The sequence below is a fragment of the Xiphophorus hellerii genome, chromosome 17 (genome assembly GCF_003331165.1).
Source record: "Xiphophorus hellerii strain 12219 chromosome 17, Xiphophorus_hellerii-4.1, whole genome shotgun sequence".
NCBI lineage: Eukaryota > Metazoa > Chordata > Actinopteri > Cyprinodontiformes > Poeciliidae > Xiphophorus > Xiphophorus hellerii.
The window spans coordinates 16,577,747-16,602,865 of record NC_045688.1 but is presented as its reverse complement, the minus strand read 5'-3'; the positions used below and the strand labels follow the sequence as shown (position 1 = coordinate 16,602,865).

Genomic DNA, 25,119 nt, shown 5'->3' with positions numbered 1-25,119 from the left:
GCACAGTACAAAATTTAACAGCAATAATTTCTTTTTTCAGCCTGTGCTAAAAAAAATTACAATTGAGCGTTCATTTTTCAAAGTCATATTTTCACTGTTATTCATACATTAATAAATGTCAGAGTTCCAAACTGAATACATCATTTGGAGTTAAATATTCAGTTTGCAAACTAAATATTTAACTTTCAAATAAAGTATTTAATTAGAACACTAAATAACTCGTTTCCATACTAAGCCCCAACTTAAATAGTTAGTTAGGAAATTGAAATATTTAATTTGAATGCTAAATATTTAATGTTTATGAATTTATGAATGTAGGAGCAACATGGACAAAAAGAATGAAAAAAAACCAAACATTTTTCTCTGATATTCTAAATAAACCAAATTATCGATGTTAATTTTTTACTGTTTAACTTTACAAACTTGCAACCCCGTAAATTGGAACCCATTCATTTCCACAGAAGGTACAAATGACCATTAATGTCCGTCTTTCTTCAAATACATACCTGTGAGAAACCCTCGTACCCTTGGTCGATCTCCTGCACAGAAGGTTTCCCCTTTTAAGCCCCAACTGCTCCCCCCTCCTCTTTCATAGTTTTGGTCAATTCTGAATTTCCCATCAGATCTGACTGAACAACATGACTTGACAGAGCTTTCATGCAGAATCAAGTTTCACAAGTAGGATGAGTGTCCAGGCCAAAAGCATCCAGAACCAACATTCCTGACTGAGCCTAAACGTCCAGGTTGTCATGAAAGCCTGACTGGTTTCACAATTCAACAATAAAGGCTCAAACTAAGCTGCTAAAAACTTTAAAAACTCCGTTTTAAACTCCCTTTAATTTGTTATGACAACTTGACATTAACCAAGAAATCATGATTTGACATAAAGTTGTTATAAAAGTATTACTGACTAAACTTTAAAAATGTTGTAGCTTTATGTTATTAAAGGTAAAGTTTAATCAGTAATACTTTTATAACAACTTTATGTCGGATCATGATTTGTTGGTTTATGTCAAGTTGTCATAATGAAGACATTTTGAATAATGTCAACTTTGTATTAAAAGTGTCATGATTTACAGAATGACACTTTATGACAACAGTCATAAATATTCATGAAGACTTACTCATGTTCATGTTATGTCGTGTTTATGACGGTGTAATGACAGTGTTATTCACAACCCGTCAAATAAAGTGTTACCCAAAAAGCTTAAATTTAAAAAAATGCTTGAAGATTTCAACTAAATTTTAATGTTTTTTTTTAAACTAGGCCGTTTTCTTGAAGAACAGCAGCAGTAAAAGATGCAACATCAACCCAGTGACAGATTTAGGACAGGCTAATGAACTGGTGCCTCTGGCTGATTCACAGAAGAAATGCTTTTAAACTCAGTAAGGAATGTTGACTTTTAGCATTTTTTTTTCTTTAATCAGATATAACCCAACAGTGGCACAATCAGCGTTAAACTTATGGTTCGTTTGGATAACTTTTTATGATCATTTTGAAGCCGCATTTTACATTTTGTAGTTACTGTACTTGGGTAATCCTTTTCATGATATTGACATTAGTTTGATCTGAAATATTCAGATCTGAAATATTCAGCGAAACATCAAGGCAATTTGTAGGGGAACAAAGATTTTCATAAGACTGTAAGTTTCATGTCCTTAATCACCTCACTTGTCTGGTTTCTGTATTAAATTTGATTTGCGGAAGGCGTCTAGTAAAGATAGGACATTATTTTCAAAGTTTGCCGTTATATTATGTTTTTCTTGCATCATGCTTCATAGAGTGTACTCATTTTATCACAGTTTTTTTTTTTAAAAACCTGCTTGGTACTTTACAGTGTGTTTACCAACACAGACACAACCACGCACACACACACACACACCTACACCCATGGGAAACTCAGAGTGACCATTTATGGTATAACATGCATTTTATTTGGACTGTGGGAGACAAACCAATGTGTGCACAGGAAAACATGCAAACTCTACAAAAAAAGAGGCCCTGGTCAGTTTTACACAAATTTGTAACTATGAAATTGGCATTAAACAATTTACAGCCAGATTGGCCACATGTAGTAAAATGTAGTAAAATGTTTTTGTAGTAAAATGCAGCGTTATAAAAATTTGACACAATAGGAAGGTGAAAGAAAAGGGCGTACTTGCAAAAGTTTATATTTCCTACAATAAAAGCATGGCTTGTTACGATGAGTGCATTCTCTGTGCAAAGACCAGTAATGTACTATATGAGAACCAATAACAGCTAGATTTGAAATAGAGGTGTACATCACAAGCAGCAGATACGTTGTATGTAGGGACACGCTCCAAATAAAGGACTTGTTATACTTTTTCTTAAGCATATTGAAGCATCTCTGGAAAACACGGTTGAAGGTCAGAAGTAACCAGGAGTTTAAACCTGACATTTAGTTGCATAAAAAGACACGCAATCTTTTTTATTTCTTACTGTCTGATAGTAAACCGGAATAAGCGTTTCCTGTTCTAGGTCAGTCAAGACTACTAAGACATTTCCTGTTTTACTAAAGTCCAGACTGCAAAACCTTTAAACCCAGATGGTGGCGCTATGACTTTGTAACTGTGGCCATCATTTTTGAGACAACAACTGAAGACGCTGAGAAGCCCAAGAAATGTCCTAGTAGAGAAGTATGGGGGTGGAAGTGTCATGTGGTGGGGATATTTTGCTACAAAAGCGACTGGTGGATTCACAAAATATATGAAATATTGAAGCAACATATCGAGGCATCAGCCAGGGAGTTAAACCTCCAAATAGACCCTCATTGTCTGTTTGGAAGACAGAAAAGTCAATATTTCTGAGAAGCCATCGCAACACCTCAGTCTACAGTAAGTCTCTATAGACAATAAAAAGATTTCAAAAATGGCATCCAAAGGTAAAAAGGTTTGTGTGAGAAAACTTGACTTGAGCGTCATCAGTTTTCTGTCTTCAGGAAGACAGTTTCTTACAATTGGAAGAAACTTGTGGAAGGATACCTATAACATGAACCATTATTCAGCTAGAAGGCCATTGTGCCAATTGGGGAAATAATTGAAAACTTTAAAATCTGTCTCATTTAATAAATTAAAATAACTTCAGTAATTCTAATTGACCTAAAAAAATGAAGTTTTGTCTGTTCAGTCAGTAAGGGGTAAAAAAAAAAAAAGGTCATGTCTTTTTATGCAGTGTATGTAAACAACTGGTTTGAACTTGGTTGGAATCCTTCATTCTCCCTCACATGGACTTGATCATCATTCTTGTGGCTTTGGCTGAGTAAGGGGCGGGCGGTTTCCAGGTGAGCCAGTGGAGACCAGAAGCCCAGCCGAGGTGTTCTCCAGAAGGGTGCCAGTGACCGTTGAGACTGGCAGAGCCGCACCGGCTGTACCACCAACCGCCTCCTTCCGAAAGGGAGCACTTTGTTTCAGCAATGTCTCCGAAGAGGCACGGGGAGCAGCCGTCATTGTCGCGGTCGATGGTGCTGAAGCCGTAGCCGTTCTGGTCAATACCCTGATAGGCTCCACGGATGGCGTCACCTTTTGGGTTGGATAAAGAAGAGTTTTTCTTAGGAAAGAATCTTTCAAAGGGTTTCTGTAGAACACACTGGAATCTTGCTTTCTCTGCAAAATTTCAATTGGTCGGATCCATATGAAATTGGACTTCAAATGTTAAATGTTTCATCAAATCTTGCACAATGATTACAAACAAACTAGATGTTAAGAGGTTCAATCAATGTTTATCAGATGGTAGACAGAATATTTGCGTACCTGCATCTCCGCTGTATTTCCCAACGTGGAGTTTGAAAGCTGTTTTCTCATTTCCCAGTCTGAAGTTCTTGTACTCGGCAAAAGCAGTGCCACTTTCGTGGTCCCACAGGTCCACCCTCAAGATCCACTTCTTGGATTGGTTCTTTGTCAATGCGAAAACCTTCCTCAGACCCAGCCAGTGATCCTCTGAGGGGTTAAGTACAGCACAAATACCAAAATGCTTGAGGGTTGGTTTTTCCTCACAGGTTTGCCCCAGTTGTGTAAAGCTGAACCTCCTACCAAAAAGTTCAAAAACCTATTCAAAGCATAATGTGCTGGGTTTAACTTTTACGCTTGTTTTTAAGTCGTCCCCCAATGTTTAACTGAGTCCCCAAATAACATGTAGTTCACATACGTGTCAGGTTTCCAAATCCATTCTTATATGCTGCCCATTTTCTGTCGAAAGACACAGAGCCTCCACTGCGCCTCTGAAACACCGTCCAGCCTCCACCTGAGTTCATCTCACAGTACACCTGAATAGGAAAAACAGCAATCAATACATTGGCTCTCAAAAAGTGTCCACACCCCTGATAAAATGACAGATTTGATATGAAAATATAACACCACGTTTATTCAACCTGGTTATAATCCGGTTGCACCTATGAGGCTGCTCAACTAGTTCTGCAGTTGCGGTTTGGCTTTTGGCAACCCAAACAGGTCCCTTGGTCCCAGGCAGACTTGGTACCAATCCAGCCTGAACAAAACATCATAAAGGGCCCAAACACAATGTAGAGACACTTTTACTGGATACATCCACCAAGAACTGAATTTAAAAAAACCTTCCCGGCTTTATACCTGCCTTTTGATTCAACAAAGTGTCTAGAACATTCCTCAACAACATTGGCTCCTACTGACATGTTAGCATCACGCAGGTGGTTTAGGCTGCTCAGCTGCACGTTCATGATGTGAATCTCTAATTGTACCCTTCAGAGGACAGTGAACTAACTCGTTGTTATGTTCAAGAAACCAAACTGAGGTGATTTGAACTTTGTGAAATTCTAATTATCGTGCTAGCAGTCCCCAGTGGAAAATGACTACAGACAATGACCAACGTTATCTGGAACAATACTAAGGTTGACGGTGGCATTTAGCTTATGTGCCGCCACAAGCTTGAACTGTTGGTACAAGTCAGAATGGATTCATGCTTTTATGGCGTTTATGTCAAAATTCTGACTCTAAACATCTCAATGTTAGGCAACTGAAATCGAGACGGAAGAAGATTTTGCTGTTTACCGAGGTATTTGAAAAATCATATACCTCTGTTGTAACTAGCAGTTCTTTAAAACAACCGTCCCCTTTTCTGACCTCCTCAACAACCAATATTGGATATTTTTTTAAATGTTTTTTGCACTTTTTTCTATCAACTCCAGAAATGACTGTGCATGAAAATCCTAGCAGCTCAGCGGTTTCGAAGATACTGAAACCAGCCATCTTTCTTCCCCATTCTGATGGTTTGGTTTTAACTTTAGCGTTTCCTCCACCCCTCTTCCTTCCCTGTTTCTAGCTGTTTACATGGAGTAAGTCTGCTCCCTTTGATTGGACGCTGAAACAATTCAACTTGTACACCTCGTAAGTAGTAGCTGGCACCTCACCGTTCTGTCGCCTACTTCATACCAATTCCAACCATCCTGGAGAACTTACTACAACAGTTTTTCGTCTGTTTTCCATGTTAAAACCTGCTAGTCACCTTGAAGTACTTACAATTGCATTCACAATTGTGTCAAGTAATCTGTCTAAGATCATTTACAATTAAAAGCAGAAATGCCTTCAATCAGTCACCTTGAAGCTGGTATTGACTCCCTTAGGCTGGATTACGTAGACTCCACTGGGGGCATCTGGAAACAGACTTCGGATCTGTGTGCAGTCGGTACCTGAGGTTCACAGAATTAAAGATAAGGATGACCAAAAAAATTGTTCTGTCTTTGTATGTTATGATAAACTTGCTATCCTAAGCAGTTTGTTGTTTTGTTTGTTTGTTTGTTTTTACCACGAGATTTGAGGGCTTTCCGTTTTTTCTACAAGGATGACAAACCCAGGTTTAGTCACTTGAATAGAGATAAGTACAAGTTTTAACCCACAGATAAAGTTGAGTCATATTTACCCCAGCCTGGACTGAGCAGATCAACAGAAGAGCGAATATGAGCGCACAATAACCAAGACCCCTCATTTTGACCTGCGTTTAAAAGTGACATTTTTTTAATCAACATTTCTAATCTTTTTTCCTTTTTTTTCTGTTTTAAGAAACAGCATTTTCTCAACACACCTGGTCCATTTTAAAGCATTTACGAACGGCTAGAAGCACAGATGTTCTAACGTAATGTTGCAGCCTTTAACACATACCTGCATGTCGGTTGGACCTTGGACCCCAGCTCACACTGTGCAACAGAACCAGCTCCTTTATACAACCCACTACACTGCCACACCTCCTTCCCCACGTCCCATAGATGTAACCTTTTTTTTTGCTTTCTCTCTCTCTGAGGTTATACTTAGTGGGAGGAGGTTAGAGCAGCAGCTTGGCTGGAGGAAAACAACCGTTGTCCTCCGCCCTCTCAAACTCCGTTGCGCAAATTCTCAACAAGGACTTGTAAGTGTTTCTGCCTGGAAACACTTTCACGCTCATTTCTTCTTCCCGGCTGGCAAAGCTACGCCTCCCAAAGTAAACAACCCTGCAGGTGGCTCAAACAAGAGAGGCGTGCATTATTCAGGAAGCGGGCCGAGCGACACTGAGATTAATGCCGTGAAGTCCACTTGAGTGTTTTTCTTCAAAACCTAAAAGTTTTTGTGTATGATATCACTTTCTCTTGAATATGCATGCACTGAGTTCTTGCGTTCGGCATTCATCCAATTGGAAGAATAACGTCTGAGTCCACTGTGCCGGTCAGCGGATCTCAGATGTGATAAAGCGGAGTGGGAGGAATTCTTACGATAAATGACCAGGTCAGGGTCGACCCGTCGGGAGAGAGACACATTTATTTCATCTTTAACGACTAACAGCAAGAATGTGCAACACGATGAAGATAATCTGCTAGTCAGATTATGATGCAGCCCAAAGTCATTGAGTTTGTTATATTTTTGAAAACCTATCCACACTGAAATCACATCTCAAAACATATCTTTTCAGAACAGCTTTTAATATATGACTTTTAATATATGTTTCATTCTTATCCTGTGTGTTTTTTGGGGGTTTTTTATGTAAGATATACGTGTTCTGCTTTTATCATTTGGTTTGATGTACTTAGTCTTCTGTTTGTAGTTTTACTTGATTTCTGTAAAGGGAGTATTGGGAAAAGCGGCATACAAATAAAACATTATTATTATTATTATTATTATTATTATTATTATTATTATTATTATTATAAATGTAGAACACAAATGAACAGAGTACTACAAGTTGTGTCATAATGACTCACAACTTTCTGTTTCCGTCACCACATGATTATGGTCTATTACAGTTTTGAGTCAGTCTGTCCACAGCACACATCAGTGAATGACTCAGAATTTCCTCCAACTTACAGCAGCCGTATGTACTTTTATAAAAATTACATTGTTTACATGACATTTTTGTTAAAACTGTCACTATGTTGTGACTCTACAATATGAAACGGATAAACTGTAAAAAAAAAAATTAAAAAATCATGCTCCTCTGCCTCCCCCCTGTGGTCATACAGCGATCTGCAGAAAGACACGTTCTATCAGACACAATCAATCAGGGCCAGGAGGACGGACTTAGTGATGTCAATCATCCTCACGTACATGTCGCTCACACCCTCCACCTAGCTCTCTTCTACGCTATTGCTGGTTCACCACAACAGAGACTGCCATGAATGCAAAGGCTTGCTAGTATATCCACCATGACGGCGGATAAACAGTTTTCCTCCGCCATTAACACATTTAGCATCGCGTACACAAGGTTGCTTGACAGCGCTAAAACCCTCCTCCTGACTCTGATTGGTTGTTTCTGACCGGGTGAAGTATTTGACGTAACAGAGGAAGGAGGCAGAGGAGCTACTTTTTTTTTCAGGTTTATCCGTCTCATTACACTTGTCTCATGACATGGTGACAATTTTAACAAACATGTTACAAAAACATATTTTTGGAAAGGCGAAATACTGCAGGTTTAATACGGAACAGAGGCCATTAATTTTAAATTATGACTGTAAAGGCTACAGTCATAATTTTATGCAGCTTTCCATAAAAGTCAGTGTTCATTTCATCAGTTAATTTCTATAATTTCCTAACAACAAATTTCTTGTGAATAAAATGCACTTTTATTCTTGAAGTGCATTTCTTGTTTTCGTGACATTTTCTGTATCTCCATAGTGTTTTTTGTCCTGTAGAGCACTCTGAGCTAGATTTTGTATGAGTGGTGCAGTAGACTTGCTTGAGCTGATAAGACAAAAAAACAATCCATATCAGAGCAAAAAGCAGACAGTCGCAGGCTCTGGACATGACCAAGTTTGGTTGTAATGAACCCAGTGACTGTTTTTGGAAATACCCTGCCTCAAATAACATGGAGCGGCTCAACATAATATTGACCTGGTATTTTGTTTAATTTTTAGCCTTTAGTTTTTGCCGTTTTCTTTTCAGGTCTTTGGTTTGCGGCATAAGAAAGCAAAACTAGAATAGGAACAAAAAAATGTTGCATTCATAGTAAAAATTGATTTTATTAATGAATGGCACCTTTCAGCCATAAACTGAGTTTCTATTACAAATGTGTGCAAAACTTTGTCGATATTCCACTTAAGTTGAAACAACACAATCTTGCAATTGCGGCACTTCCATTAAAAAAAGAAACGCAATTAAAATCCCACGTGAATAACTATGTCATCCTTCACCTACCACTTCCTGTCGTCTTCTTTGTCATCTCTGGCAGTAGCAGCATCTTATTGTTGATCATGTGACTTGTGTGACGCAAAAAAGTGCTTTCTATTGCGATTTTGCTAAGTACACTAATTTCAATATGGCCAAAAAAACTCCCACCTCATCAGCGAAACCTTTATATCGAAAAAGAAGGGTTTTTTCTAAACTGGCAGGTTTTTATTAAGCGAATGTATTTTCGAAATGTCAAATTGTGCAATTTTAAGGCCAGTGGAAATGCACCTACAGTTACCTCAAACACGTTCCTACGTATCCTAATTGGAACAAAGAATGACAGAGCAGTCGTCCTCTTCCATCCCGAACCCAGGGTAGAGCGGCTCGCTGAAGTTACTGTAGAACGTGTGAAGATGTTTGAGGCTCCCAGAAGACACCCTGTAGAAGGACAGAGTGCCACCAGGCCAGTCCAGATAGACCGCAACCTTGCGAGAGCGAGACACGGGTACGGATATTTCCTCGCCCTCGTTGCCATGCTGGGCGCTGTAGTGATCTCCGCAGCAGAGCAGACACCAGGACTGGTCGGTTTTGCCGAACGCAGACACGTGACTGCCCCCTCTGCGATTGATTCCCCTCGTGGCGACGGCGACGTCCACCCAGCGCCCTCGCCACTCCACCTCCCAGTAGTGGCGCTGGGTAAGGCCTTGGTGACACAGGACCTGGGAGACACTTTCAAACCTCTCGGGGTGTTTTGGGTACGGCTGTGACTCCCTGACCCACGTCACCTGTTTACCTCCGTCGTGTAGAAAGAGAGACGTAGAGGCTGTGTTTGCGTCAAAGGTCAGGATGCAGGAGTCTGTAGAAAGGAAGCAAGTTTTATTTTTTTTTTAACTGCTGACTTAACCCTTTGCCATAATGGTAATTAGGCCAAGTTTTGGGCATACATTGGACAAATCATTTATGTCGTAAAAGACATTTTGATTACCCATTATTTCTCCCCTTTAATGAAGCCATTTGGGTTTGCACTTTTGATTATTGCAATGCTTAATCATTACTTTCACAACAAATAATAACTTCCAAGGAGGAAGTTACTATTTCCTCCTTGGAAATCTTTGCAACACTTTTGCTGTGTTCTGTTTGATTACTCAACACAGCAAAAGGTGTCCGTCAGCTGCTTCTCCCTCCTCGAAAAATGCATCATAATCACTTAAAATATTTCTCATTGCTTTGACCTTCTCGGGTACTTCATTATCTCACTATCCTATTGTAGCCTGGGAGGGAAAACATGCTGTCCTTTTTTACTTTTTTGTCATTTTCATTTTAGAGCCATATGTAGACACAGTTCCGTGGCACAACCTTCAGACATAGCCAATGCTTTTTGTACTATTTTATAGACAAATTGTACAAAAATATAACAGTCAAATATTTTTTTTTTGCCTCTAGTGGCCTTTACTTCATAGTAGATTGACAGGAAAGCAAGTTGAAGCTTGGAGCAAACAGACTGAATAAAGTTGGAGTCAATTAGGTAAATGTCCAAAACCTGTAAATGGGCCACATCAGCTCAGAATAACAATTTATGTATTTATTTCGAACATGATAGTAGTATAAAATCATGCAGAAGAGCAAGGAATGCAAAAGACACATTTTTTGTACCACAGTAATCTTAACATCCTCGAAAAGGAGTAGGAAAAAGTAAGAGTAGTAACATTGTAGGAGATCTTTACACGTTTTTTCGGATGCCGAAAATGTACGATGATGTACGATCTTTACAAGTTTTCGGAAGCTAGTCAGGCTTTTCCAGAGCTATAAAATTGGTAATATTGAACCTGGAACATATAACAGACTTCAGTAACGTTTCCAAACTCGTTGAGGACTTTAAATGGCCACAACAGCTACACAAAAAAATCTCTGGAGAAAAAAATGGAAAGAAATATTTACGACTCACAGTTTTTTAGTGTTGATTTCAGGTAACATTCCTCATTATGATCCACGCTGTAGAAAGAAGCGTTTAAGACATTAAAAGAAACTCAAATCCTTAATCAGTGTCAACCATAGAGCAGAGTACCACTGGGACACTCTGCTCCACATAGAGTTTCCTGTGTGGAGAACATTTTCTGCCTTTCAAATAAAGCAGCAAAACAGAAATCTGTCATTTTTTATGCATTTGGGTCCTTGATATGTCATGAGAGCAGCCAAATGCAGTAGGATGGGAGTAGAAAGGTCAAAACAATTACAGATCATGACAATATAACTGTCAACTGTCTGACATTTTGCATGACTAACGAAAGGTTTTGAGTATGCCATGGGTTTCACAAATACTTTCAATTTGTTTACCTAGATTTTTGCAATCCTTGAAGTTGATTTACCTTAGATGTTCTAGCTTACAAAGTGGATCGTCCCGCTGAACCGAGATCAGATCCACTCCGGAGTCCTGGAGATAATTGTAGCTGAGGTCCAGCTGCCTCAGGTGGGACGGGTTGCAGCTCAGGGCTGAAGCCAGATGAGCGCAGCCTTTCACAGTGACTCCACAAAACGACAGGCTGCAAGACAGGGGTCATCCAAGACACTTTTTATACTCTTTTTAAGTTACAGATTCTGACTCATTTTCATGCCTTCGTTGATTTGTTTAAAAATTTTAAGGTTTATTCTGGTTATTTTGGGAACAGAAAGGACCGCTTACCTCAAGGTTTCCAAGACACAGTTTGGGTTTGCTATTCCGTTAGAGAGCAACTCCACTTCCAGGTCCTCCAGGTCGTTCTCACTCAGGTCAAGCTCCTTCATGCGGGAGTTGTTAGTGCTCAACACTAAGGCAATGTCAGCACAGCATTTCTGAAGGCTGCACTCTTTTAATCTGCAGGTAGTGCATAGAAAGTCATATTGAGAATCACAAAGAAGGTTCCGCTTTAAGGTGTCTTGATTGGAGAGCAGTCAAACAAACAAATAAATCACCACCGGTGACCACCGAGTCTAGCTGCACAAACTTACATTAAAGTTTCCAGTCCACAGCGCTGACTTTTGAGGCCGGAGCAGAGAGTGCCAAAACCTGGACCTTGAAGGCTGTTCCCACTCAGGTCCAGATGCTTGACTTTGCCGGAGTCTGTGCTGAGAGCCGAACTAAGGTAGCTACAGGATTTCTGTGTTAGGCCACAGCAGCTGAGCCTGACCAAAAACAAATAAAAAGAAAAATGAAAACAATTTAGCAACAGATTATATTTGAGTAATAATGTCATAAACCCAATAAATACTACAAGCTGACTTTTTTTTTTTTTAAATCATTTTTGCATTAAAATAGGCTTTTGTAGGTTTCAACTGCATTTATAAGTGATTATTATTTCAAGACAAAAGCATTTTCTATCCCAGTTTAGAAAAGCGATACCTTGAAATGTATTAATTAATTTCAACTGACCTCAGAATTTCTAGCTTACAACTTGGACTTGTTAGTCCAGCAGCAAGCAGGGACACCCCAGCATCCTTCAGGTTGTTGTTACTCAAATCAAGAGATTTCAGCCGAGAAGAGCCTGAGTTGAAGATTGAAGCCAAACCTCCACAGCAGCCCGCTCCCAGTTTGCACTGACTTAAACTGTAGGGGGGGAAAAAAAGGTAGTTAGAAAAACCAAATGTTTTTATAACAAGCCAAGCAATTCACGCATATACAGAAATCATAAAAAGCAGCACACAAAATAAGCTAAAAATGTGCATAGACATGGAACAAGTCAGATGATTTACTTGGAAACGTTCAGTTTTGTTTTCTGTCTCCAAAGTCAATTGCAAATTTCCTTGAGCTCAGTTGGATATGTGTTTGGGACCATTGCTAATGGTGGGCACACTCCTGCCAATGCGCAAACAGCAAAGCAAAGCTTTCATATAGCAATTTAGCATTTTTGCTAACTTTGAAAACGTCTAGTGAACTTAGCTTTCCTAAATTAATTTTTTCGGATAAATTCTGAATTTCTTTGGTTGTTTTGCAAACTTTCATTTAAATAGAGTTTAACATCTGCGTTGAAGTTTTCATTATCGAACGCTGAAAATAAACATCAAGCAGATGTTTATTTTCATGTTCTCATTTGAAATGAGTAAAGACTGTTCGCGTTGCTCCCTGTCCTCCTTACTCGTTCTCGCTTTTGTGTCAAAACTTCATTGAAAGATTTACAATCAATACAAAACAGCTAGAGTTGATGAAAGTGCTCTTGGGTTAGCACAGCTAACGTTTTAGTTAGCGATGTCCACCGCTGGCTGTTGTCTTGGTTAAAATTTCAGCCTAGTCAAATTTTTTAAACTAATCAAAAGTTTCCCAGGAAATTTCTCATGTCATTGTTGTTCTAATTATATAAATTACATTACATGACATTATTATGTGGTAATCTGATCTCCAGACGTTACCTTTAGCATGGTTTTTTAAGATGTGCCATAACATTCCCTTCATGTCATTAACAGTATTAGAGTTTTTACCCATCATGTCTATATTCTTACAAAGTTCCATCTGATTTTCCAAATCTTCAAACTTCAAAGAAGATTCAAAGTGCTTTTTCTTTAACTGTCGAGTCAGTCACGGTGATTTGGAGCAGTACAAAAAACTGGCTCAATTCAAGGTCTTTCTGAAGTGATGAGTGGTCCTTTGGATTTGGAAAACTCCTCTGTCATTCGAGTCCACTACAACGAGACATCTTTAAAGAAGCCCCTGTTCATGGCCCACTCATGTGCTCACTCGAACATGTTTGAAACTAGAAGGATGTTTCCAACAATATTGCAAAAGTCATAAGCGAGCTCTCTTGCTTTCAATATGAGGTGCTTATTGTTATATTTTGTTCAGGAAAAACCTTTTTACAGGTCATCATTTACAAGCCAATCGAGGGAAGACTACTTTCTTTATCGTGACAGATTTCCGATGGATTCTTGAATTAGGCCTTTTGCAACTTTGTTTCATGAATACCTTTTCCCTGCGTCAATCTGATATGTTATTATTTTCAGTGTGTTGATTGTTTGAGTACCCCCAGCTGGAGTCACGTGAATAACATCTTTAAATCTACTGGAAAAACATAGACGTGTTCGATCCTTGACAGAAAGAAGCAGATCAAACCTCAATGTTTCAACTTTGCAGTGACGGCTGCTCAGTCCCAAACTCAGGGCCGTCACTCCACTGTGCTGGAGGTCATTAGCGCTCAGGTCCAGCACTCTCAGTTGGGTTGACTCTGTGTTAAGAGCAGCAGCCAAGGCCTCACAGCAGCCACCCTCCACTCTACATTCACGCAATCTAAAAACAAGGAAGTGCAGAGTTCTGTTTCAAATACAAACTGTTTGACAGTCTCTACAGCCAGTTTATGAAGGGTAAAGTGAAGGGCAATACATATTCTGCAAGAACAGAGAAATGTGCTTTCTCTCCCAGGGCAACAAGAAGAAAACCATGTCATTTTGTTCTCGCAGCCATGTTTTTGGAGTTCATGAAGCTTTTTTCTCGAGCCACTTTCAGGACAGTAGGTTTTCAGACAGAAGGTCCCTACAATGATCATTGTTCTGGTAGAACAATGATCATGGTAGTGGTCACAATGACCATGGTTCTTGTCTGAGCTTCTCTGTTTTTGCAGAAATTCTGTGTTAAAATCTTATAACACCTTAAGCTCTTCAGCTTGCATTGTGGACTCAGTAGACCATCAGAAAGCAGCCGCACTCCCGAATCCTTCAGTTTGTTGTTACTCAAATCTAAATCTGTCAGATGAGAGGACGTTGAGCTCAAGGCAGAGGCCAGCAATGGACAGCAGTTTTCAGTGAGGTTGCAATAATCCAGGCTTCAAAGGAACAAAAAGGCAGCAGTTAGCAATGGTTACTTTTTGTTTGACTGTGGAAAAAAAGTTGATCAAAAGTGCTCAACTGAAGGCAAGAAAATGCTCATCATTATATCTAAATGCTACTTGTTTTTGAATTTGAGACTTTACAACCAACGGAAAAAAGGAATATCATGTTATAGGTGAACTTACAGGGCATGTGTGGAGGAAGTTATAACAACCAGCAGCTTTTCTAGCCCTTCTTCTGATCTTGAGTACTTCTTTAGGTCAAACGTTTCCTCCAGAGTATCTGATGTCATTAGCTCAAAAGTGAGAGCGGACCATTGAGCCGAAGACAAGTGTGTGCTTGCAAGCCTCCCAGAACTTACGAAGCTCTGAATCTCCTGCACCAGAGATTCGTCTCTGAGCTCCCCCAGACAGTGGAACAAGTTGAGCTTTGATTCGGGTTCTTCATTGATCATTTCTTTGATAAACTGTATGGTTTTTGCCACATCTTCTTCTCCTGCTTCCAAATGCAGCACACCGTAGAGAAGTTCCTGGTTTGACTTCAACGAAAGGCCCAGAAGGAAGCGAAGGAAGAGGTCCCAGTGGCCATCTGGGCTTTTCAAAGCCTTTTCAATGGCAGATTTATGAAAGCCAAAAACAGACTTTCTCCACAGTTTTGAGGAAAGTCTTTCCCGACGTCCCAGAAGAACGTTTTCCTTGTTATGCATGTATGAATAATGGGCAAACACAGCTGCCAGGAACTCCTGGATACTCAAATGCACAAAGTTAAAAACTTTTTGTCCCCTTCCCGCCTCCATGTGAAACATCTCTGTGCAAACACCCGAATATGTGGTTGCCTCATTGATATCCATGTGGCACTTTTTCAGGTCAGCCTCGTAGAAGATCTGTTTGCGCTGTTCAAGCTGACGGAACGCTAGTTCTGCGAGCTGCAAACAAACGTTACCGCCGCTCATGGGGTAGTGCCTTTCAGCCATCCGGTCGGTTTGGCAGAGAAGAAGATACACGTACATCTCAGTCAGGGTGTTGGGCAATCTTCCGGTCACGTCATCGTGCAGCATTCTCTTAATCAAAGTGACGGTGATCCAGCAGAAAATTGGTATTTGACACATTACATAGAGGCTTTTCGACGACTTCACATGGTCTATGATCCGAAGGGAGAGGGCATCGTCACTCACGTGCTTCTTGAAGTATTCCTGCCATCGGTCTTCAGTGAAGCCCTTGATTTCAGTCCACTGGTCAATGTACTTTCGAGGAATTTTGCCCGTCGCCGCAGGCCTACATGTGATCCAGACGAATGCGTTGCAGAGCAGATCCCCTGTGATGAGATTTGTGATCAGCACATCGAGCGGGGCCGGCTCCGTCTCGTCTCTCAAAACCTTGTTGTATTTGAAATTCAATGGGAGAAGACTCTCATCAAGGCCATCGAAAATGAAGAGGACTTTCGAGTCTGATAGCTTCTCGATGGGTTTTATCTGAGGGAAAAACCAATGGAGTAGGCCCATTAATGAAGAGTCTCCCCCACCCATGAAGGAATTCAACTCCCTGAATGGGAGTGGAAAGAGAAAGGTGATGTCCTGATGTTCTTCTCCTTCTGCCCAGCTCAGAGTGAACTTCTGTGCACAGACTGTTTTACCCATTCCAGGTATACCCTGAGTAAGCACAGTCCTTATCCGCCTTTCTTGATCGGGCTTGAAAAGATCTCGGACTTTAATTGTTTCTTCCACTGCCATTTGCTTGGACTTTTGCTGTCTGAACTCGCGCTCGTCACTCAAGCCTCCCCAGGCTCCTGCTATCACATGCAGCTCTGTGTAGATTTCTTTCAGGTAAATACGTTGTCCTTCTCCTGCATTGCCCTCGTAAACTTTTAGACACTGCTCCTTCAATGTGCATTTCAGTGTCTCTTGGATTGCGAGGAGGTCACTTTCTGTTGAAAGAACAATTTTGTACTTAAGTACAAACATAGATGAACAAAGACAATTGAGAGTTGATTTTTGTTCGCATCATACCTTCGCTTTTCTTATTGCTTTTACCTGATAAAAACACAATATAAGAATACAGATTTTACTCACCAACACTTTTTAGCAAACAAATTCACCAAGACATTTGCTTACCGTTGCTGCACAACTCTTTTAGTCTATCAGCTAGTAGTTTTTGTCTCATTTTCTCCAGTATGATCACAGTTACGGTAACAGCATCATCATAACCATATGTTTGCACCACAAGATCCACTGTGCGCGGCCTGTCCAAGCCGTCAGCTTTACACTTTGGTATATGCGCGAATCCTTCAAGGTCGCTGCTGTAAAGATACCACTGAAAAGTCCGAAGATCTTCATCAAGAAGTTCTAGAAAAATATCCAAGAGTTGCTCTTTTACGTTAGCCATGCCTGTCTCCTGAGCCAGTCGTGGGATCAGCTTGTCTTTTATTCTCATCTGTTCATCCTCAGAACAGTACAGGGCTTAAATGCAGCAGTACTTTCAGTTTTGAGATGACATAACCAGTCTGTCTATTATCGTCCCTCTCATTTCCTACTGAGCTGACACAGCTGAACTGACGCTGACATGTGATCAGATAAAAAGGACTGTATAAGGAAAACAAATGCCTTCCCCCTATGGTCTGCCCCTATAAACACAGTGATATGTGAATGAGAATGACGTAAAACTGTGGCAGAACATTGTTTTTGTGACTTGTTTGCTTTAAAGAATTAGAGACAAACCTATAAAACCTAGATGATTTGCATTAAAGTGGGTGTCATACCTCATTACAACACAATGACTTGTTCAGCCTTGACAATCGAAGAAAAAGGTGCCCCCTATAAAGGCTGTTCCTGGAATCATAAAGTAAATACCAAAAGTACTATTTTTAAGTTCACTCAGCTTTGAACCCTTTACACTATAGCTTTTCAGTTTATTGTAAACTGCTGTTTGAAGAACGATAAGATAAGAGTAATGAATAGTTTTAGCTATTGTAACCTTGGTCACGGCACAGGCAGTTCTCAGAGGAATGACACTCTGGACGAAACCCGTCTGCAATGATATAGGCAACATAAACCTATTTTGGGGTTCAATTGAAAGATAAGTTAAGTTTCTCTTTTTTTCTTATTTGGTGTTGGTCACTCCTGTCTTGTATTAGGAAACTAATGTTGGCCATATTGAAAACTCCCACTGTGTTTGGCCTTTTTACAAATAACTTGTGCTACTGCTTACACTTCAAAGAAAGTCTAAGCTACACACGATAGTTACAAACCAGTCAGCTCAAGTTCAGAAAGACCAGCTTTTATTGAAGACTGCTCCAGTCATGTCATTCACAGCACATGCAACACACGTTAGCATTTTACAGGCTGAAATTCAGTCCAGTGATTGTTTCGTTTAGGCATAAGTTTCTGGTGTGTTCCCATAACTTCAGGCTCAGACAGGTCACTCTGTGACTGGTCATCTGAGCCGTCATTCTTCATCCGCATTAGAATTATTATGAAGTTGTATGTTTGAGCTTTGACACAGTGCAAGTCCACCTGATTCCATTCAGTCTATAAAAAACAGTATTTGAAGTGTATTGCTAAATTGGCAATGCCCTACATACTTATTGGCATCCTTGGTGTAGAAGTTATATAATTTTTATGATATAATGATTGTATGGCATATGAACAATTTCTTTGTTAGTACCGTTGCTGAAATACTCCTGGTATTAAAGGAGTTATCCACTCCTTTAGGGTTCCCAAAATGTTTTGTGGCGAAGCAGGTCCACAGCATCATAGTTCCTCCACCGTACTTCACACTGGGAACGAGCTTCTTTTCCACATAAATCATTGTGTAGTGTTTGCCTTTTCACTGAAAGTCTAGGTGGCATTAGGCAAGTTTCTGGTATTTTGAATAAGGACAGAATTTATTAAATAAAGTATTGTTATGGAAGCCTAACCTGGTTACCATAGATCTAGTTTTTGTCAACTAGACTTTTTAGCAGATGTTTTCCATGATGGACATTTGATGAAAAACTAAATCTGGTGAATTTTTTATGTCTTTTTTTTTTCTTTTTTAGATTTTATGGTTTCTATTTGAAGTATTGCCAAACTGATTAAAATAATCTAATTTTTCTCAGTTTGTTGGTGTAATATTAGGCTTCTGAAATTAAATATGACTTTGTTTAAAGACTTTTTACACATTAATACAGGGGTGCCTATAGTTTTGAAGATTTTTTTCTAATATAAACTCTAATATTGTTTTTTACGTATAAAACTACCTTGCAATTTGATCAAACTTAGTTCTGTGCAAAAATGAATGGCGGAACACACCACAAAATAACATCCTCCCTTTATGCAACAGAAGAGAGTCTGAGAGAAAGTAACTGGGTGACTGATGTAAATGTTCCTCTCCTATCTATGTCATATTTTAGATGTAACATAAACATAAACATATGACAAATAATCTGTTTGCTGTACTCCAGAAGTGAAAACAGACGTCTCTCTCTCTCTCTCTCTCTCGCAGCAGCAGCAGCCTAGGGAGGCTCTATGTGGATCAAGTGATGCAAATTTTTTGAGCCCAAGCAGGAGGCTTAGCATCGTAGCCATCAGCAAACAGCTTCTCTGTTTCATCACATGTTCCATCTTGTTGGCACAAAGGTTCAGGGTCCGTGTACGGGTCCTCCAGAACTTTGAGAATTCTGTTAACCTGTCAAACAAGACGCAAGAAAGATGAATAACTGAGACCTGAAAAGAACAAACCGAAAAACAGAACTTCTTTTCCAAGGCACTGGATATTTTTCTCATCACATGCAACCTTTGTTTCTACTATCTCTTTAAAAGTGCAGATTTCAGAAATATATATACATATATACGTATTGCTACTGGCGTATGTTGTTTATAGTAGTTAGCCTGGTCACTGAGCATCTCAGTCAGTACATCCCACTGCTCCTGGTTACCATTTGGGAGATTTGGGGTTTTCCAGCTTTGGTCTCACCTCAGAGAAGTCTCCTTTATCTGCTGCTTGAATAGCATTCTGTGCAATATAGTTGCGAAGAACCACACGGGGATTGCTGCTCTTCATCACTCTTAGCCTCTCTTTTTTAACAAGGTGCAAGTCACGTGTGCCATCAAACTCCCGGGCTAAGCGCCTCCTGGTATACCAGCAGCAAAAGAAAAACAACTCTTTAAAGGAGTTGTGACATGGTTCTAAACTCAAATAAAACAAATAAAAGCCAACCTGTAGGTGGCCAATATTTCTTACACTCTACAATTCTGACAGAGCACAACAGGCAGACAACACGTGCTTTTCAGGGTAATTTCTCCTGACCTGTATCGGCAAGTCCAGCGGATCCAGTCATCGCGCTGTTTTTCTTTCAGCTCTTCTTGGTCCGTCTCAAGGAGCTCTTTTAGCCGGCCCATGAGTTCCAGCTGCTGGGCCACGTCTGGCCTGTCTGCTACCATTCCGAACATGACTGGGTTGGTGTGTGCCATGGACAGAATCATTGCCAGTTCACTAAGAAGAAACGACACAGGAAAGTTAGAAGTTGTTTAAAAAGGAAAGAAACTGTGAATGTGGTTTCTTTGCTCGAGTCTTTAAATTGTACATGTACACTGATTATGGATGACATTATGGCCAGCTTTTATTGGTTGCCCTTTTTCTGTCAAAACAGGTATGACCCATTTTGGCAGGGACTCCACTAAATGATACCAAGATGTTTGCAGCATAACTTTTTAGTTTAATAAGTTGCGAAGGTGAGGAAACTATGGATTAGACTTGTTTGCCCAGAACATCCCATGGACGCTAGATTGGATTGAGACCCAGTAATTAAGAGACTAAGTCAACATCTCAAAGTCAAACCATCCCTTAACATTTTTTGGTAGGCAGCAGAGAGCCCACTAGGCTCTGGTCACGAGTAAATAGCTTGTCCGATCTGTTGAATAGGAAGCACCCATGAGCCTTAGCTGCCCATGTCCCTGTCGTCTGTTCACCACTTTTCCACTTTAGTAAGACACTGAACAGTGTAAATCAGAAATAGCCCATAAGTGGTGCAACTTGTAGGCAACCCATCCCAATCATTCAATTCAGTCATCCAAACATCATTGCCTCAGGCTTATAAAACCTTGTTCTATGACTTGCTTTGTACAAAGGGTCTGTACTATTGAGAAATGATTGCTTGCTGAAGGCATGGACTCTGTTGAAGTTTCAAAAGATTGGATGTAATTTTACCCACTTGCTAACATTCGGCAGTGGCATACGTAATGCGCCGGCTCAATGAAGCTTACTGGAAACTCTGTGCGCTGTAAACGACCCCGTAGGGAGTAGGTTCACAACATCTTTTCCAGCAATAAAGTGTCAAAAACATTCCTATTGCTCCGACTTAATTTGCTCAGTTTTTGGAAGCATGGTCAACACAAACTGTAGTCCAGCATTGCCAAACTACAGTCTTTTACAGATGGACTACAATTCTAAAACAGTGCAGATAATCAATGTTCTGTTTGCTGATTGGCCCAATTGAAATTCTACCATAGAAATCAAGCTTAGTGGGGAAAATTCCAGACGGAAAACTGAAGGGAGATGAGAATCGAGTGGAATTGCATAGGAAGGCAATGGCCAGACAATGATAGGATGTCATTTCTACAAAAGAAATCCAGGCATGAAGTTTCCTTGGAACTAAATGTGCCACAATCAACTGGTTGAGGAAGAAATAGAAAATGAGGGCAACTGAGCAACATGACTGTAGGCCATGTAAAAATCACGGGGGGGTTTAGTAGACCGGCTAACAAGTGTCATGAAGAAAAGGAAATCTCTGTGCTGCACATCACCCATTAATGGTCTTTGTGTTCTGCCTAAGTGATGTTTTCTAGTGTGATCTGTTTCAGATCGCTTCTTTAACTTACACATTATCTTGGTAAGACTGTTTTCCAAAATGCTGGCATTAAAGAAAACAAAAAGAGATCAGTTAACAAAAAGGACTTGATTTGAAAATGTTCAGTGGTGAAACATTCAATGAGAGTATACGGTGGGGCTGGTACACGCTTCGGTATCATTTGATTGTGTTGTACAAGTAGAGGTAAACTCATCCACCATACACCTCTCACCGGTCCTCCATCGTAGGCTTATTAGCCACCTTTAACTCCTCGATGGAGGCACACTGCTTTAGAATGAGGGCCACCACTGGCCCCACAGTGGCCCTCTCGTCATCTCCTCCCTCAGGCCAAGGTACCCGGCTCAGAAGACGAAAAGTGTTGGTGAAATCAGCCCCTGCGTAAAAAAAAACAATTAAGAGTACAATTATTTCCAAATAAACCATTATAAAACTATATCTAGAGCAGTTTTTTGTATTTTTTACCTGTGTTGTGCATGACCCGCAATAGGTCTGACACAACTTCTCTGTCCTCTGCCTCTTCTTTTCTCACAAGTCCCAACTTTTTTCTCATGCCGCACAGGTAGAAAGCCTCATAAGTGGGCATAAAATCATCCAGCACCGCTCCTGCATCCGCTGCCCTCAGCTCAGAGCCCAACGCCTCGGCCAGACGAGCCAGGTTCCAGCGGCACACGGAGGGCTGCGCTTGGTACGAATAGCGCCTCCTTTTGTCTGAGGCATTGCAGACAAAATCTGGATCAAATCTGTCAGACAGATGTAGGTGAATGTGCAAAATTAAAATCTCAGGTTTTTGTGATGGAAAGAATTGAACCATGTGAATCATGTGGGGTTTTTTCCACATTTAACCCAATGTTGTTTTTATACTCAACTAAAAAAGCATACATTTGTTGAAGGAAAGTGTCTGTTGAATCATTGTCCATACCTGCTTGTCGTTACAGGGACAAGCAGGTATGTCCCTATATGTCGCTGCGCTGGACATTGGGGGGGCTAACCCAAATGTTAGCCTCCCATGGCAAAATAAATAAAGAGAATCATTGCAGGTTTTTTCCTCCGATAGTTTGCCTTTTGGCCTAATGAAGTTGGAAAAATTGTTGCAGTGAGTCATCACGTTCTCATTCTTTACATCACATACTGTAAATCTGGCATAGATAGACTTATGTAAATGGTACCTGTCCATGAACCCAAAGGGCCCATAGTCCAGAGTCAGACCCAGGATGCTCATATTGTCTGTGTTGAGGACACCATGGCAAAATCCAACACACTGCCACTGGGCCACCAGCTTTGCAGTCCGCATCATCACCTGGTGGATGAATCAAAAGAGGTGCCATGAAGATGAGGCAACCTGGAAGAAGAATCCACTGAGGTCTTACCTCTCTGAAAAAAGAGAGATTTCTTTCTCTCCTGTTGTTGTGAGCCTGCTGAATGTGTGGATAGAAACTCTCAATCACATAATCCAGCAGCTGAGCACGGTTGTCATGGCGCCCCGCGCTGGGACCCTGCAGGCCAGAGAATTCATCCCGGCCCAGGAAGATCTCAAAGGAGCCAAATCTATTGGTTTACAAACAGAGTAACGACACAGACAGAATTCACGTCCACTTTTTGTGAAGGTAAGATTCTGCTTGTTATCTACATAGAAAGTCGGAAAACCTGATGAAAGAAGGGGCGAGACGCATGACAACTGAGCAACGCTCCAGAATCCGTTCACCATTGTTGAGAGGATCTCTGCCGATGTGGAGGTCAGAGGTAACAAGGGAGGCTGCTCGGGTGGTGGGGATCCCCAGGGCAAACATGGCTTCGCTGCATAGGAACTCTCTGACGCTGGAGCGAAGCACCTTCCTGCCATCGCCGTCTCTGAAGGGCACACAATACCGGTCTGTTTACAGGTCAATAGTAATTTTGCCTCTTGAAGTGTCCCGCATTTTGTCACGCTCCATCCTCAATCTTCTTAGATTTTATGAAACAGACCAGCAGAAAACTGGGCAATCTGAAAGTGTGGCATTGTCACAGCATTACTTCAGGCTTAAAAATGGGGAGAGGACGGCACAACGCCAGACCTACCAAGACATAGTCATCCATGACAGATTGGTCAAGAAGGACAGTAAACACAACTCAGAATGAGCTGGAGTTTCACAAGTCAGGTGAGAGAATCTGTTATCAGGACAGCAATTAAGATGCCTACTCCTCCAGTCCGACCTTCAACGAACACTGGAAAGAGGAAAATCACTACAGAAGGAAAGCTATCAGTTGGTAGATCACCACAAGCTATGTTGAGGACACAGCAAACATCTAGAAGAATATCCTCAAGGCCTACGTTCACAATTTTTTATGCAGGAAAACTTAACACTGTACTTATCACAATGCCGTAACTGTTCATGTGCAGTGTAATGTTGTGAAGGTGCTTTTTTTTTTTAACAAGAAAACTAAAGTTTTAGGGAAGATAGATGGAGATTCTATAGAAAACCTAAAAAGCTATATACGCCTCAGGCTGAATCTGAGATGATTTTTCCTAGTCAATGGAGGAGAACGACGAGCAAAGCTTGATAAGACTTGCCCCAAAATACTTGCAGCCAAAGATGGCTCCATAAAGTGTGTATTCAGAGAACTGAAAACAAGTCCATTTCATGTTTTTTTCTAATTTTAGCTAAACACTTAAAAAAAATAATAAAATTGTTTTTTTTCCACTTCAAAATTACACACTACTTTGTGCTGGCCTGCCACAGAAAATCCCACTAAAAGTGGATGGGATGTGGCAAAATGCCAAAGGTTATAACAGACGTGAATAGATTTGCAAGTTGCCGTAACACTCAACAGCAGAAAATGGTGTGAAGTTGTGGATAAATGAGCAAAAAAACATTGTTGGTGCCTGTTTTACTCTGTCAAATGAGCTGTTAACCAATGAGGAATAAATCAGGTGCGCACCAAGCAGCTCTAAGCTCTTAATCAGCTCTCACTCACATTCATGCAAGACTTAGAAAAGTCTCCAAGGTCACCTTTAACCTCACTATTCTGCCAACTAACATAAAAGAACAAAACATAATAATAATAATAATATTTTTTTTTTTTAAACTACCTGGAGTAAGGTGTGACTCCAGCACCTTTCACCTGTATCTCCCAATGTCCTTGGGTATCTGACTCCACCTCCCCCAGATACATGACCGCTCCATCGCCCAGCTGACCCGCGAACAGCCCGAACTGATGCCCGCAGTAGCAGTGCGCAGCCGGCTCGGAACCAGCCAGCAGCCTGGAGCCGCTCAAATACTCCGGGGCCAGAGGGTCGTCCAGCACCTCTTGCGCAGTCAGGCCCAATAGAGAGAAAGACGGCTGGGACAGCGCCACGATTGTGGGCCGGAGCAGTGGATGAAGAGAGCCGACACGGGAGAAAGACGCTCCCGGGACAGTCCTGGAGCCGGGCTCGGCGGAGACATCTACCGGGAGCCGTTTCAGCGCGGTGTTGTTAAAGGTGAGTCGTTCCAGAGCGGAGGACGCAGTCCGAGAGGACTCCATGGAGCAGAGAGGTGATTATAATAACAGGAGCCAGGCAGCGATAATCTGGGCTGAGAGCTGGTACCCTGCCGAGCAGCAATAGGCTTCTGCCACTTGAAAGAATAATGTCAAGAAGTCATAATAGAATCATTTGTAACTTTAACTTTTTGATCTCATATTCAAGACACTCAAATTCAGAAATTTAAATTATTAGACTATAACTTTAAATCTTTAAAAAAATGTCTTTGTGACGTTGTGTAATTAGGCTATGAAACCAATAATTATGACTTTTACATTCTGAATGTTTACTTAAATTGAACATTATTAAATATTATTTTGAGCTCCATAGATATTAAAGTAAGACCCGCGTGGACCGCAGCCTACGAC

General features: G+C 40.7%; 3 protein-coding genes and 1 long non-coding RNA gene across 5 annotated transcripts; 1 reads left to right on the top strand and 3 right to left on the bottom strand.

Annotated features, from left to right (window-relative positions):
* Positions 1-902: 902 nt before the first annotated feature.
* Positions 903-18,365, top strand: LOC116736940 (uncharacterized). The gene is made up of 3 exons (XR_004342705.1): positions 903-1,193; positions 11,003-11,010; positions 18,355-18,365. It is a non-coding gene; the product is annotated as an uncharacterized LOC116736940 (long non-coding RNA).
* LOC116736939 (angiopoietin-related protein 5-like) lies at positions 1,913-6,293 on the bottom strand. Of its 2 annotated transcripts, none has more exons than XM_032589837.1 (7): positions 6,151-6,293; positions 5,912-5,983; positions 5,798-5,825; positions 5,590-5,681; positions 4,166-4,283; positions 3,772-3,957; positions 1,913-3,540 (listed from the first exon to the last, which is right to left on the bottom strand). In XM_032589837.1, the coding sequence occupies exons 1-7, from the start codon at positions 6,154-6,156 to the stop codon at positions 3,242-3,244; spliced, it is 801 nt and encodes a 266-aa protein (XP_032445728.1). In that variant the 5' UTR covers positions 6,157-6,293; the 3' UTR covers positions 1,913-3,241. The 2 variants fall into 2 exon arrangements, with proteins under 2 accessions (XP_032445728.1, XP_032445727.1); XM_032589836.1 differs by having other exon boundaries at positions 6,074-6,196.
* On the bottom strand, positions 8,363-16,892 carry LOC116736936 (NACHT, LRR and PYD domains-containing protein 12-like). Its single transcript, XM_032589834.1, has 11 exons — positions 16,520-16,892; positions 16,415-16,438; positions 14,595-16,332; positions 14,232-14,405; positions 13,700-13,873; positions 12,029-12,202; positions 11,608-11,781; positions 11,303-11,473; positions 10,989-11,162; positions 10,568-10,614; positions 8,363-9,478 (listed from the first exon to the last, which is right to left on the bottom strand). Exons 1-11 carry the CDS (start codon positions 16,836-16,838, stop codon positions 8,943-8,945), a joined length of 3,705 nt encoding a protein of 1,234 aa, XP_032445725.1. The 5' UTR covers positions 16,839-16,892; the 3' UTR covers positions 8,363-8,942.
* selenoo2 (selenoprotein O2) lies at positions 17,661-24,927 on the bottom strand. The gene is made up of 9 exons (XM_032589835.1): positions 24,320-24,927; positions 22,897-23,100; positions 22,620-22,797; positions 22,419-22,549; positions 21,715-21,992; positions 21,464-21,626; positions 19,692-19,877; positions 19,359-19,515; positions 17,661-19,070 (listed from the first exon to the last, which is right to left on the bottom strand). The coding sequence occupies exons 1-9, from the start codon at positions 24,751-24,753 to the stop codon at positions 18,918-18,920; spliced, it is 1,884 nt and encodes a 627-aa protein (XP_032445726.1). The 5' UTR covers positions 24,754-24,927; the 3' UTR covers positions 17,661-18,917.
* Between the last annotated feature and the right edge of the window lie 192 nt (positions 24,928-25,119).

What these genes read in the sequence shown, in the direction of transcription:
- selenoo2 (XM_032589835.1), bottom strand. Translation starts at nt 24,753, where the DNA reads ATGGAGTCCTCTCGGACTGCGTCCTCCGCTCTGGAACGACTCACCTTT. An exon ending in CCCTTTGGGTTCATGGACAG is followed by an intron (nt 21,993 to 22,418) that starts GTACCATTTACA and finishes TCTGTCTGACAG; the next exon opens with ATTTGATCCAGATTTTGTCT. An exon ending in GCGGGTCATGCACAACACAG is followed by an intron (nt 21,627 to 21,714) that starts GTAAAAAATACA and finishes TTTTTTACGCAG; the next exon opens with GGGCTGATTTCACCAACACT.
- LOC116736939 (XM_032589836.1), bottom strand. An exon ending in GAAAGCCCTCAAATCTCGTG is followed by an intron (nt 5,682 to 5,797) that starts GTAAAAACAAAC and finishes TGTGAACCTCAG; the next exon opens with GTACCGACTGCACACAGATC. An exon ending in TGGATTTGGAAACCTGACAC is followed by an intron (nt 3,958 to 4,165) that starts GTATGTGAACTA and finishes TTAACCCCTCAG; the next exon opens with AGGATCACTGGCTGGGTCTG.
- LOC116736936 (XM_032589834.1), bottom strand. Translation starts at nt 16,838, where the DNA reads ATGAGAATAAAAGACAAGCTGATCCCACGACTGGCTCAGGAGACAGGC. An exon ending in TGCAAGCTGAAGAGCTTAAG is followed by an intron (nt 13,874 to 14,231) that starts GTGTTATAAGAT and finishes CCTTGTTTTTAG; the next exon opens with ATTGCGTGAATGTAGAGTGG. An exon ending in TGTAAGCTAGAAATTCTGAG is followed by an intron (nt 11,782 to 12,028) that starts GTCAGTTGAAAT and finishes GTTTTTGGTCAG; the next exon opens with GCTCAGCTGCTGTGGCCTAA.